Source organism: Typha angustifolia, chromosome 6 (genome assembly GCF_048772165.1).
Source record: "Typha angustifolia cultivar Huaian chromosome 6, ASM4877216v1, whole genome shotgun sequence".
Lineage (NCBI taxonomy): Eukaryota > Viridiplantae > Streptophyta > Magnoliopsida > Poales > Typhaceae > Typha > Typha angustifolia.
The window spans coordinates 8,570,982-8,584,487 of record NC_133244.1 but is presented as its reverse complement, the minus strand read 5'-3'; the positions used below and the strand labels follow the sequence as shown (position 1 = coordinate 8,584,487).

The following is a 13,506-nucleotide window of genomic DNA, read 5'->3' as shown; positions in this document are numbered from 1 at the left end:
ATCATTAATCAAATGTTTATATGACGTGCAACAACTTATATTATATTTCTGTCTACATGCGTACGTGCTTTCATATGTAACAACTTATTGGTAGGGGTTTAGAGATATAGTTTGGCTAATAGATGCATAATGCTAATTAAAAGGTACAAAAATTTCATATGAGTTATTATAAAATTTAGCCGTATGTAATTGAAAAATGTCATAAATGTTACTGTAGGGCCTTGACAACCTCTTCATACTGGGCCGGGCTGGAAGCCTTAGGCTTAGGCCCAATATAATTAACTTGAGGCACCTAATTGGGCCAGGTGGAAACTATACAAAATAGAACCTTACCTTTTAATATGAGATTTTGGAATATCGTTATATGTATATATATTTTCTATTATCGATACATATTTTGTTATAACAGAGTATACAAAAATTTAGGTAGACGATGCACACAAGAATCAATTATTAAAAATTTTAAAAATTAGATATAATTAAATTGTATAAAACCCCTGGATTTTGATACATTAATTCCATATATTTTGGTAGATGTAGTAAAAAAAAAATATACTAGCTTGGATCTCCACACCAAGTCAACCATTTGAAGTCAGACTATATAGATTCTTTTCCTCCATTAAAAAGTTTCCTTAGAAATGAACCAGTAGGCAGTAGTGCAAGTAGAATTTGCAATAAAGTAGTTTGCTTTTGGGAATTTCTACTAGCCGCCCACATGCTTGAATCCCTCTCTGCAAAGCAAAGGAAAGCAAAGCAAAAGAGGGTTCCAAATTCTTGGATATAAGGCTCCTCTTTTCCCTTTCTTTGATTCCAAGAGAAGAAAGCTGTGGACTGTCACTCCCACTGTTTCTATAGTTTCTATCACTTGGATTACTTTTTTTTTTTTTTTTTCTCAGAGGAAAAAGTTTATAAACATATATTCATAATAAGATGCGCGTACAACTGAGCATAGATGTTGTTATACCTATTCATATAATCTACCATTATCAGAATAAAAAGAGATGTCCAGGTATTACATTCCAAGACGATAGGAAGAATAGTTTATCTTATCATCCAAAGCATTGGGAGTCTCTATCATCGTTTGATTATCACTTGGATGAATTTAATCACCATTTTATACGATAGAAATATTGTGGTGAGATGCAGCTTCTCTCAGAATAACAATGTCTATATTATTATATAAGCTATGCATATATTTATGCTATATGATTAAGAAAAAGTATACCTTATTTGTAATTACGATCTATATCTGTTAACGAACTTTGTGCACACAATTACAACTAATATATACCGATTATAGTATATATATACTAAATTTAAAAAAAAAAAAACTTATAAAAATCTCTTAGGACATCTCAATACACACAAATCCAAATGATACCAATCCAAATGATAAACTATTGCAAAAAAAAGATTCCCCCATGTTATAAAGTCCAAGGTGTCCCTTTAGTGATGCTGACTAGGTTGGTGGCTCTCACCTAACATAGTGATCAGAAGGATGCATGAGACAACTAACCCTAGTGGTCCTAAGTGCCAAGTGTGCTGATGTGGCAAGGTGGTTGGATCCATGTAGGCATAGTGTAGCTTTCTGAGAGCTGGAACAAAGCATTGAAGCTTTATCTACTTTTTGTAGCTGAGTGTTTGCTAACTACTATGTGATGGGAGAAGAGAAGGAATCATCTTATTTCATACACCAATAAAGTTAGTTAGTGGTTTGAAAGCTATGGCCTGCCAATTGAGCATTATTAGTGTTTTCTTCTTATCACCTTGTGGAATGGATAATATGATAAGGGGAGTGTTTGTGTGGTGGATAAAAGAAAGATTACTGAATGGAAGTAGTGGGCTTTGGATATTTAGTGTCATGTAATCCTTTAGAAACTTGCAAGTAAAGTTTGACAGATGCTTGCCACCAGACTGTTAGATGCAACAGGATTTATGTTTACTTTTTTTCTTTCTTTCTCTTTTCTTCTTCTTCTTCTTCTTCTTCTTTCATTTATGTTTATGATAGATGCTTGTCTACTGATAGCTTAGAACTCCATATCATAGAAAGACTAATATGAAACTATTAACTTTTTTTTTAATCTAAACTTCACTGTAAAAAGAGAAATTAAGCAACATGAATATTTTAAAAATTTGAGGCTTGTAATATTAAATTAGATCGCGGTGAGTAAATTTAATCGAAGGTGAAAATATTAACAGTTTTTTATAATCTACCTTTAAAACTTACTCCTCTCATAGAAGAAGTTATAAATATATAATTTAAAATTGGACTATTTAGAAGCGTGAGTGAAACTATATATATTCACATTCAGAAAAGAGAAGAGAATTTATTCACAAAGTGCGAAAAATATATTTACAAGTAGAATATTTTAATTTGTATAAATTATGTGCACTTATTTATAGAAAAGTATATATTTAGTGTAAAAAATAAATACCGTTCTTCGCTCGATAAGCTCAATCTTATTATTACTAAAATTTAAAAAATATTATCTTTTTATGTATTATATTTTTACACCAGCAAATTCTCATCACTTTCATGTATCATTTGCAAAAAAAAGGGCGATTTGTTTGGTTTAGAAGTGCAAATAAGCCTCATTTTGTTCGTTGACGGTGTCAAATACCATCAGTCCGTTTCCCGCTAAAACAAATATCAACTGTATTGGAATAACGGCGCCGCTAACTTCGCCGTTTCTCATTCGGGTACGAGGGCATAAATAGCCTCAGGGAAAGAGCTCTGTCTCACACCATTCACATAGATAGATAAGAGAGAGAGAGAGAGAGAGAGAGAGAGAGAGAGAGAGAGAGAGAGAGAGGGGTTCGAGTTCCTAAATCCCCAATCTTCTTTCTAAACCCTATGAGAAACTGTTTCTTTCTCGCTGAGGAGGCCCAATTTCTTCAAATTTAGCGCGTGAATTCGGGATTCTCTTGCTAATCGAGCTGGAAATTGGCCGACCTGGTGGGAATCCGTAAAAGAGAGAGAGAGAGAGAGAGAGAGAGAGAGAGAGAGAGAGAGAGAGAGAGAGAGAGAGAGATAGAGGGATTTTTGGCGCATTTCGTTGGATTTCAAGTGGTAATTGGTTAACCGATGTGTTGGTAGATGTTGTTCTCTAGGTTCGTATGCCTTTTTCATCGATTATTGCTCATTAATATTATATGTCCTTCTTGGCTCTGTTAATAATTTACGTCGCTTGGGTAATTGGCTTCTCTATGGCATATTAGTGGATTGCTTCGCAATTGAGGCTCAAATCCATCTTGTGTATGCGTTTATAGTGCTGTAGGATTCTGTTCTTTTCCAAGCTAAGTGTCTTAAGCTTGTGTGGGAAGAAAAAACCTTCATTTTCCGGAAAATATGCAGCCTAAGGGTCGAATCCATGCATGCCCAGAAAAGGATCAATTTGACCGTCTTCCCGATTCTTTGGTTCTTTTCATCCTTGACAAGCTCGCAGATGTCCGGTCTCTTGGCCGGTGCTCTGCCGTGTCAAAGCGGTTCAAGGCCCTTGTTCCTCTTGTCCACAACGTCTACGTTAAGATCGACCGCGTCGTGACGGTTGATGGTGATGCCGAGGATGCACTGAACCTGGCCTCGTCAAAGCCTAGGAACCCTTTCTCCCACTTGCTAAAGCTGATGGCTTTCACCCTCCTAAAGCCATTCCACCACATTCGCAACACCAGTGGGGGGAATAGGCCTCTTTTCCCACAGCTCGCCCACCATTCCCCTGCGCAAGTGCTGAAGAACTTCACCCATGTTCGCAACCTCCGGATCGAGCTTCCTGCTGGAGATGTCAGAACGGAGGAGGGGGTTATATTGAAATGGAGGGCAGAATTTGGAAGCACCCTTCAGAGTTGTGTGATATTAGGAGGGACATCGGTAGACCGGATGTCCGTAAGCAAAGAGCAGGAACCTCCAGTTGAAGACAGTGGCAGCATACCGGAATCGTTCTACACAAACGGTGGGCTGAAACTTCGTGTGGTCTGGACAATCAGTTCCTTGATCGCTGCTTCCACGAGGCATTATCTTCTTCAACCAATTATAAAGGACCACCCGACCCTTACGAGCTTAGTACTGACGGATGCTGATGGGCAGGGGACATTGTTTATGGGGGTAGAACAGCTGAAGGAGTTCAGGGAAAATCAATTGTCAATCTCAGCATCATCCAATAGAACGCAGATTCCTGCGTCTAACATGAAGCTGAGGTATGCTCCCAATCTGGAGCTTCCTGGGGGTATGGGATTGCAAGGAGCCACATTGGTGGCAATCAAGCCATCTGGTGAGGGAAGTATTGGCGTTCATAGCTGTAGGAAGGATACTGAAGCTTTTGTTGCTAGAGCTTTTGATGATCAATGTAAGGTTGCAGTGAAGACGCTGATGAAGAGGCGCACTTACCTTTTGGAAATGAATGGTTTCTAGATCTCTTCTTTTCTGTTCTTACCGCGGTTCGCTCTTTTACTGCAACCGTTGCAAGCTTTCTATTGTAAGGTGCCATCTCTACTTAAGTGAGGTGTGTGCTTGTCATCTGTTGTTTGTGCTCTCTTCTTGTATCTGTAAAGCTAATAGCATTTGGTTATATGAATATATATTATATAAGTCTATCAAATTCAGTTCTCCTTGCCATCATTTGTTTTCTACTGACCTTGATGTTGGTTTTATTCTATAATCTTGGGCTACTTATGGTGTTTTAGTTTGGTTTCCCAGAGTTGAGTCTTGCAAATCGTCCCCCCGGATTATTTTCTTATGGATTCCATTGCAAACAGATGATGCCGTTTATTTTCCCGACGGACTTTATTGTGATGCTGCCTTTCATTTTTCGTCGGCTTGGTGTTTAGGTTAGCATGTGGATTACAATCATGTTTCATGGTTGATATTGGAGAGCCAAGCTGAAAGACACAGTCAAAAGCAGTAGTTTGTTACCATTCTTTTATCATGCCTACTTGAGAAGGTTAAATCCATTTTGTTTCGTGTAACACGATGACTTAGGAAGTTTTGATTGATAAAGTCAACTGTTTCTTGGAATATGGAGGAAAGAAAGGAAACGCAAGCTGACAAGAGCAATGACGAGGACATATATATTGGTCCATTTCTTGCCTGATAGCAGGAGTGCTATAATGACACCATGAAGAACTACTTCGAGCACATAATCACTGGAAGTGACATAAATTGATTCGGTGGTTACTCAAATTGCGTTTTATCCTGTCTGGATTGACTTTAGGATACCTCTCTTCATTATTTAAGTTAAACCTTTCTTTTCTTGCAGGACTGGGTTAAGTGTGCCTTAAATTAGCTGAAGATTTATAGGGTGAAGAAATGTAAATGACTCTTATTCCTGCTATGATGAGAGCTCTCACTGTAAATCAGTGACCTCTCGGAAATGCACTGCACCAAGAAAGATAGGATTTGGTAGGAAAGACAACAATTTGAAGGTTCTATTCTCTATTGTTTTTTGTTAAGAATCAACATCTTGTGAGAAATTATGTTTGTCCACTGAAAACCTATTGGAAAGCCCAATGGTGGTGGAGCTTGTTGCTGAAAGAACCAAGAATTCTTGGTTGGTGAGAAGAACCTACTGAAACAGAGAAGCTTTGATGGATGACATAACTTATTCCTGATGTGTAAAAATTCAGTTAGAGATTAGGCATTATTGAGTGTTAACTGTTAAGAGCTTGACATATCCTTTGGAGAAAACTTGTTCAAGACTATGAGCCTAGGAATTGGAATGGAGAAAACTCCTTGACAGTAGCACATCCTGTGGAGAGCAACATGGTGAAGGAATTGAATAGCTCTTTAGCTGACACTGTGGTTCCACATCAAAAATCATCCTTAAATTCAACATTTGAGAGCTTAGCTGATGCATTATTATTGTACGAAATGCTCAACCGACAAATTCTAGGCATACCGTCGTTTATATTACTTAAGCATGTGAGCATCTCAACCTTACGAAATCGTTTCAGTAAGAGCCTTCTTATCTCAATGTTCAGATAATGTTGAAGTTAATATGGTACTATTTTGAGCTAATAGCCCTCAGAATAGTCTTCAGTAGGTCAACAATGCATATAATTCTACAGTTTTCTTCTAAGATTAGCTTCATAGTTTTAAAAGAAGATCATGTTACCTATGCTGGTTGCACTTTAAGTTTCTACTTCTGGTTTAACTCACAAATGAATCAGTGGTTGGAGTGTCAATATCATAATTTAGTGTAATCTTTCTACTTGTTTTGTGAATATGTACAGCATCAATCTCCATCAGGGACCAATTGCTGCCCAAATGTTGTCATTGATAATACAAATCTAATGAGCACAATCCATCCTCTTTCTTTATCAAAAGGAAGCACCTTATGGAATTAAGTTAACTTGTCTTTATCATGAGACTCTGACAGAAGAGCTCTGTTGTCCTAAAGATAGATCTGGAAGATTCACAATTTAACAGTTTGCTTAGGTCTTGGTTTTGTAATTTGGTAAGCAAATAAAACTTGGTCAGCTTCAGAAGATTAATTAAACTTGTGAAGTGAGAAGAATTGAGCATGAACACTGATGAATTCATTTCAGCTACACAGAATGTTTAATCTTCTGTAAGACAAACCTGTGGATGTTGTTATTTGCACTTCAAACTGCAAGTTTAATACAAGGCCAAGTTAAATCTCTCCTCTTCTAGCAATGAATGAAGTAAAAAAGAATATGACAGAGAAGAAGAGAAAAAAATCAAGCTTCTAATTCGGCTAACTTCTGAAGAGCTATCCTTGAAGAATTAGGTATAATTGGGTTCGGCACAATTTTCTCAAAAAACAAGGATCGAATAGCAAATACCATTGTGATAGGGATGTTGATGCTAATAAGAACAAAGTATAGGGTGTAAATTGTAATGTTTCTATTTTTTTTTTTTTTTAATCAACGGGAAAAGACAAATTTACACGGTCGAACCCTAGCTCACCTTTCGTATCACCGTTTGTTCGATCAAATATCTGATCATGGTCCGGACGGTCAGGATTAAGCGATTTAACCCTTATTTGGGGGTAATTTGGTAATTGTAGTCACCGCTGCTCGCTTCTATATACACCTCCTTTGGAACCCTAGCATGTCGTTCGCAGCCACCAGCGCGAGATTTCTAGGGTTTCCGCCACCTCGCTGACCTCCTACCGCTTCCTTGGATCTGTTCCAATGGCCCCCGCGAAGAAGACGGTATCCTTTTAATCCATCGATTAGAGATTCTTGTCGATTTTTCGTTGATTTTTTTTATTGGGTGTTTGTGTTTCTGATTGCTGTTTCTTTTGATCGAAACGCAGAAGAAGAGCAATGAGAGCATCAACAACAGGCTCGCCCTGGTGATGAAGAGCGGGAAGTACACGCTCGGCTACAAGACCGTGCTCAGAACTCTTCGCAACTCAAAAGGTTTCTAAATCTGACTTTTTTTTTTATTACTTCTCGTAGATGCTTGCGAACTAACATAGGTGGAGTTTATTGATACCTAGGTAGATAAGTTTGCATCTTGGATTGACTTACTCTATTATTGTATTGTTGTTCATGTTGCACTTGAATGTACATATATTAAAGCTGGCGACTTTTTCCTAATTTATGTGCGAGTTAGCGTGTTCTTAATCTTGGATAGTGCGAGAAGATAATGTAGATTGGGACTGGAGTTTGGCTCTTTGGCTGTATGTTTCGTGCCTTTGAGATGAATGCAGAGCCCTAGATTGATCTCGACTTCCTTCCCTATATATATTCGTCTAGATTTATTCTCTTAATCTAGGGGAATGGCTGGAGGGCGAGACATGATGTTCTTTTTATGGAATATAATCTAATGATTATTACCTAATAAGTAATGTCACATAATTGTGTTTGAAACCTTGTCTCCTTGCAGATCTTAACATTTAACAGTAGTATCTCTTATTTCCATTTGATCATTGAAATTTCCTTGCAACTCTACATCTTATAGTTTAAGAACCAGTATCAATGGGAGAAGGGGATTCTTCATGCTTCTTTTAAACACCTAAACTGTGCTTAAATTATGTTGCTATCAGCTTTCTTAGCTTTGGATGTCGTATCATTGTCTGTAGTATTCTTTCTTTTTAATGTTTGTAAGTGCTATTGGGGTTTTTTTTTTCTTTTGCTTTTGTTTGTCTTTAGCATCCTCATAGGTATTGTGGTGGATTTGCATCGGGACTTCTTTATTTTCCAATTGATTGTTTACATTGTCTTGGTCTTCAGTTCTAGGGTGTCTTTATTGTTTTCAAGCTTTGAGTTCATTGACATCTCATTCTTCTGTGTAAAGGTAAATTGGTCATCATTGCGAACAACTGCCCTCCGCTCCGGAAATCTGAAATAGAATATTATGCAATGTTGGCAAAAGTTGGTGTACACCACTTTAATGGAAGTAAGTATCTTTTCAGAAATTGTCAGTAATAGCTTATCAATTTTAGCACTATAAGTATGCCTTATAAAGCTACCACATACTTTCACTGAATAAAGTTCCTTCTATTTTTCAAGAAGGTAAAAATAAATGATAAGACTTACAATGTGAAGACTCAAAGCATTCAGTGTCTACAATGAAAACTTGAAAGAACTCTCTGTAATGCTCTCTATTTATTGCAGAGGAAAACTTTGAATTGTTGATCATTTTTCCGGATCTTGTCACAAGATTTTGTCTTCTTTCAATCTCATTTTGTTCCAGCTATAATCCTTTGATTCTCTCATTTTAGATTTTGGGGCATTTCTTTTGTTCTCTTCAATACATACCAATTAATTTGTTCCACTGTTGTCCTGGTGTTTGTTTTCCAGACAATGTTGATCTCGGAACTGCATGCGGCAAATACTTCCGTGTGTGTTGCCTCAGTATAATTGACCCTGGTTAGTGTACTTGTACATCATTTTTGATCTGCCTTGTTTCCTGAGTGTGAAGGCTTAATGCTATTTCATCTATGCTTCAGGTGACTCGGACATCATCAAGAGCATCCCTGGTGATCAGTGAAAGAACATGAGATTAATTTGTGCTGTAGGGGTTTACATGTGCTTTCTTAAACTGCCGTTTCCTTGTTAATTTGTAGCTATGGAATTTTGGCGTAGAAATTTTCAAGACGACAGTTTCAGTTGAAGATTTTTCCTCTCTTTGTTTCACCAGTCTTAATTGTTATGTTATCTAAGACATTATCGCCAATCTCATACTTTGGTCAGGAGGGTACTTTCAATTGCTAGATAAATTAAAGATTCGTCACTTATTTTATTCATTGAATTGATACACCAGTTACTACTACCATGATAGCCTTTCTATGCTTTATATATATATAGAGTCATATTTATCCTTCTATTGGAGAAATGAATTTATAAGTATTGCCTTCAATATGAATTTTGATCTGGTCTCAAATCATAGGGTATGTGATGCTTACGATCCATTGTTCCTCCCCTTCTGTCTTTAATGGTGGAAAGATGCAATTATAAATCTCAGTATATGCTGCTGCATCGAACTGGTTCAATATTTTCCAATATTCAATTGGTGTGTAGCATTCCAACATCGCCCTCTGTTAAAGAATAAATTTGGACAACAAATGAGGGTCCGATTTTGCAAATACGGCTAAGTATTTAGTATCGACTGCGAGTTCTTTCGTCTTTGCATCATCAACGGACTTTGATAAGAATTCAGGGATAGTTAGGGGGTTTTTGAAAATTTGTCCATTATCATATTTTAAAATGCCAGTGTTATTGTATCAATTTTAGAAATTATTTAATATATTTTAACAGAAAAAAGAGAAAAGTTGAGAATAGATATTTCCTGACTGTTACCGTGTTACGAGAAGTTTTCAATAGTTTAGGATTTAAATGCGTATAAAACACAGAAGAAAATAAAAATAAAATAAATGTATGCCTGTGGAAATAATCAATTGTTCAGGGGTCTTAATGTGATTATCCATTCCATGAAGCAGCAAAAATGGCAGTTCTTGATCAACCGACCGAGATGCTTGGTTGACTCCTCCCCCTCTCTCCTTCACCTGCACGTCTCCAATTCCAGTCTACACTCTTGTCCTCACTCGGACATCACCAATCCTTCCTGGTTTATTCCATGTCTCATGGCATTTTTAATCTCCCACCTACTCCTTAGACTATACGTTCTCTCATCTATTTTTAATAACAAAGAGAGACTGGCCATAGCTCTATTTTCTACTCATTCGTCCCTTTCTACTTGTAACTACTTCCACCTCGAACTCTGCTGGCTGGTTTCCATCTTCCTCTTCCAACTCAATCCCATACGCAGCTGATTTGCCTTGTACTTCGCCATTTGTCTCTTCAGATTGAGATAGGAGTTGGGTGTTCCTTGGATTTCCTTTGGCGTAGAGGTTGTTGGTTAATTGTGGGTGAGTTTGCTTCTTAATACTCTTCTCTTTGTTGTACTCTTTTGAGAAATTCTTAGCTCTTCGATTACTGCTTAATTCTGTGTTCTTTTTTATCTTCTTTCATATGAATCTGAAATTAGACTTTGTATATCGAGTCTGGTGTTCTGTAAGTCTTTGCCCAATGTCTAAGAATGAGCGCAGAAAGCTATCTGATGATTACGAAGTTGTGGACGTTCTCGGCAGAGGTGGATTCTCCATTGTTAGGAGGGGAGTTAGCAAATTAAACGGGGAGAAGGACCATGTTGCTATTAAAACTCTCAGGAGATTTGGATTTGTACCTCCAGGAATGCAAGGAAAGCAGGCCGGACAGAAGGGCCATGTTGCTTCTTCAGGATTGCCGATGTGGAAGCAAGTCTCGATATCAGATGCACTGCTTACGAATGAGATCCTGGTCATGAGGAGGATAGTGGAGAATGTTTCTCCTCATCCTAATGTCATCAACCTCTATGATGTCTATGAAGACATGAATGGAATTCACCTTGTCCTCGAGCTTTGCTCAGGCGGAGAGCTTTTCGATAGGATAGTTGCACACGAGCGTTATTCAGAATATGAAGCAGCTGTGGTTGTTCATCAGATAACAAGTGGGCTGGCAGCACTTCATAAAGCCGGTATAGTTCATCGCGACTTAAAACCAGAGAATTGCCTGTTCTTAGACAGAAGTGAACATTCTACATTGAAAATTATGGACTTTGGATTGAGCTCCGTTGAGGACTTCACTGATCCAATTGTAGCACTATTTGGATCAATTGATTATGTCTCACCTGAAGCCTTATCCAGGCAGCGAGTTTCATCTGCTAGTGATATGTGGTCTCTTGGTGTCATTCTGTATATCCTTCTCTCCGGGTATGCCGCGGAATCTTTTGTTAGTTGCAGTTCAATTTTGGATGTTTTAGTTTGGAATGTTAAAATTGTACCTACTTTGTTCTTCTGTTTCAGGTGCCCTCCATTTCATGCACCAACAAATCAAGATAAACAGCAAAGAATACTAGCTGTAAGTCTATCAATGAGAAAGAACCTTGTATCATCTTGTCCAATCCATTAATGTTATGTTCCGGTAATATGCGATTTCTTACTTGGTGGATCTCTTCTAGGGTGAATTCAGCTTTGAGGATCAGACATGGAAAACCATATCTTCGTCAGCTAAGGATTTGATCTCAAGTCTTCTGTCTGTTGAACCTTACAAAAGACCTACAGCTAGTGATGTATGGCTACTGCTCCATTTACCGTTTGACTCTTGATTCATTTGATATTCTTTAAGCTTTTGTTTAATTTGTTTATAATCTTTATGAAAACAGCTCTTGAGACACCCATGGGTGATAGGAGACTCTGCAAAACAGGACCTGATGGATTCAGAGGTTGTTTCCAAGCTGCAAAGTTTCAATGCTCGACGAAAACTACGTGCGGCTGCAATAGCCAGTATTTTGAGTAGCAAAGTGATGTTGAGAACAAAGAAGCTGAAGAGTCTACTAGGACCCCATGACCTCACCTCAGAGGAACTTGAGAATCTACGTCAGCATTTCAGAAGGATGTGAGTACTACATTCCACAGGAAATCAGCTTTCCATATTTCTAAAGCAAATGTTTCCTAATGCAGATGTGCAAATGGAGAGAATGCCACATTGTCCGAGTTTGAGCAAGTGCTGAAATCAATGAAAATGGATTCACTTATTCCTCTAGCTCCTCGTGTATTTGATCTATTCGACAACAACCGTGATGGAACTGTGGACATGAGAGAGATCCTATGTGGACTATCCAGTCTTAGGAATTCGCAAGGAGATGATGCACTCCAGCTCTGCTTTCAGGTAAATTTGCATCTTTGTATACTCTCTATTTTGTTTTGATAATGTTCAGACCAGCAAAAATTAGAAATTTCTAGGTAGATATGTATTGTTGGATTGAAATATAGGATGTTAGATTTTCACAGGAGGAATGCAATTCTTACAGAAACCAAAATATCATACTTTATAATACATCAGGTTGTTAGAATTTTCAGTCTGATCCAACTTCCATCTAAGCAGATGAATTTTGTTTCTTGGCTTCATGACTGTGATCATCAATGACCGTATCTGCATGCACTGGAATTGCTTCAAAATTACATAGATATTCATACATGAGAAAAGTATCCTTCTCCGAACATACCCATCCAAAATTTTCTTCGTGTATCTGAATCTGATACATATTTTCATACAATATATGATATATTGTATGTTGTATATTGTACCCCTTCAAAAGTACCTCGCGTGATCTTTCATACAATACATGATATATATTTGCCTATTGGCTTGATGTGAGCTTATCTCATATGACTGCGAAATCTAAGACCTTGATACATTTAACTCCCTTAGAAGCTGTGCAATTGTTTTCTAGACTAAGATCAGCCACGACCATATCTGCATGCACTGAAATTGCTTTAGAATTACCTATGTTTTCATACATGAGAAAAGTATCCTTCTTTGAACATACCCTGCCGACATTTCTTCGATCAATTTTTTCAGTCTCAGTGTATCTGAATCTGCATGTCACATCATATTATCAGATGTATGACGCCGATAGGTCAGGCTGCATCAGTAAGGAAGAGTTGGCGTCAATGATTCGGGTAAATACTTTGCAATACCTTCAATTTCTCCAAAATAAACATCCATATCTTCTCTTAAACCTGCAAGAATGATGACATGCTTTTACTTTCAGGCCTTGCCTGAGGATTGTCTTCCTGCTGATATAGCAGAACCAGGGAAGCTAGATGAGATATTTGATCAAATGGATGCCAACAACGACGGAGTTGTCACATTTGATGAGTTCAAAGCTGCTATGCAAAGAGATAGCTCCCTTCAAGATGTAGTCCTGTCTTCTTTGCGGCCGCCACTCTATCATTCTTCTTCCTCATGATCTTTTTCCTTTCAGTCTAAGATCAGCAAAAGGATGTTTCAAAATTTTTGTATGTTAGAAACATAGTATAGTTCAAATAGAAATTAAAGATATATGACAATATTGATTGCTAAACTTTATGTTTTTAACTCATGATATATGGGAATTTTCATACAACAATATACTTTTATTATTATTATTTTATTAACCTCTCAGGCAACTATTTTATTCTTAACTAAATTCAACTTTTTTCAGTAGAATAATATTAG

General features: G+C 37.4%; 3 protein-coding genes across 4 annotated transcripts; all 3 read left to right on the top strand.

The window, feature by feature from the left end:
• Positions 1 to 2,759: 2,759 nt before the first annotated feature.
• LOC140761058 (F-box protein At4g18380-like) lies at positions 2,760 to 4,599 on the top strand. The gene has a single exon (XM_073098237.1). The coding sequence runs from the start codon at positions 3,350 to 3,352 to the stop codon at positions 4,406 to 4,408; it is 1,059 nt and encodes a 352-aa protein (XP_072954338.1). The 5' UTR covers positions 2,760 to 3,349; the 3' UTR covers positions 4,409 to 4,599.
• Positions 4,600 to 7,030: 2,431 nt separating this feature from the next.
• Positions 7,031 to 9,238, top strand: LOC140761638 (large ribosomal subunit protein eL30-like). The gene is made up of 5 exons (XM_073099058.1): positions 7,031 to 7,170; positions 7,275 to 7,380; positions 8,261 to 8,362; positions 8,767 to 8,835; positions 8,916 to 9,238. The coding sequence occupies exons 1-5, from the start codon at positions 7,150 to 7,152 to the stop codon at positions 8,954 to 8,956; spliced, it is 339 nt and encodes a 112-aa protein (XP_072955159.1). The 5' UTR covers positions 7,031 to 7,149; the 3' UTR covers positions 8,957 to 9,238.
• Positions 9,239 to 9,367: 129 nt separating this feature from the next.
• Positions 9,368 to 13,403, top strand: LOC140761637 (calcium and calcium/calmodulin-dependent serine/threonine-protein kinase-like). Of its 2 annotated transcripts, XM_073099057.1 has the most exons (8): positions 9,368 to 10,334; positions 10,454 to 11,216; positions 11,310 to 11,364; positions 11,465 to 11,575; positions 11,669 to 11,901; positions 11,967 to 12,174; positions 12,909 to 12,968; positions 13,061 to 13,403. In XM_073099057.1, exons 2-8 carry the CDS (start codon positions 10,495 to 10,497, stop codon positions 13,256 to 13,258), a joined length of 1,587 nt encoding a protein of 528 aa, XP_072955158.1. In that variant the 5' UTR covers positions 9,368 to 10,334; positions 10,454 to 10,494; the 3' UTR covers positions 13,259 to 13,403. The 2 variants fall into 2 exon arrangements, with proteins under 2 accessions (XP_072955158.1, XP_072955157.1); XM_073099056.1 differs by having other exon boundaries at positions 9,368 to 11,216.
• The last annotated feature ends 103 nt before the right edge of the window (positions 13,404 to 13,506 follow it).

Excerpts from the sequence above, each read along its gene's own strand:
- LOC140761058 (XM_073098237.1), top strand. The coding sequence starts at position 3,350 with ATGCAGCCTAAGGGTCGAATCCATGCATGCCCAGAAAAGGATCAATTT.
- LOC140761637 (XM_073099056.1), top strand. The coding sequence starts at position 10,438 with ATGAATCTGAAATTAGACTTTGTATATCGAGTCTGGTGTTCTGTAAGT. Across the intron at positions 11,217-11,309 it reads CTGTATATCCTTCTCTCCGG|GTGCCCTCCATTTCATGCAC; the intron begins GTATGCCGCGGA and ends CTTCTGTTTCAG. Across the intron at positions 12,175-12,908 it reads CACTCCAGCTCTGCTTTCAG|ATGTATGACGCCGATAGGTC; the intron begins GTAAATTTGCAT and ends TCATATTATCAG.
- LOC140761638 (XM_073099058.1), top strand. The coding sequence starts at position 7,150 with ATGGCCCCCGCGAAGAAGACG. Across the intron at positions 7,381-8,260 it reads AACTCTTCGCAACTCAAAAG|GTAAATTGGTCATCATTGCG; the intron begins GTTTCTAAATCT and ends TTCTGTGTAAAG. Across the intron at positions 8,836-8,915 it reads CCTCAGTATAATTGACCCTG|GTGACTCGGACATCATCAAG; the intron begins GTTAGTGTACTT and ends TCTATGCTTCAG.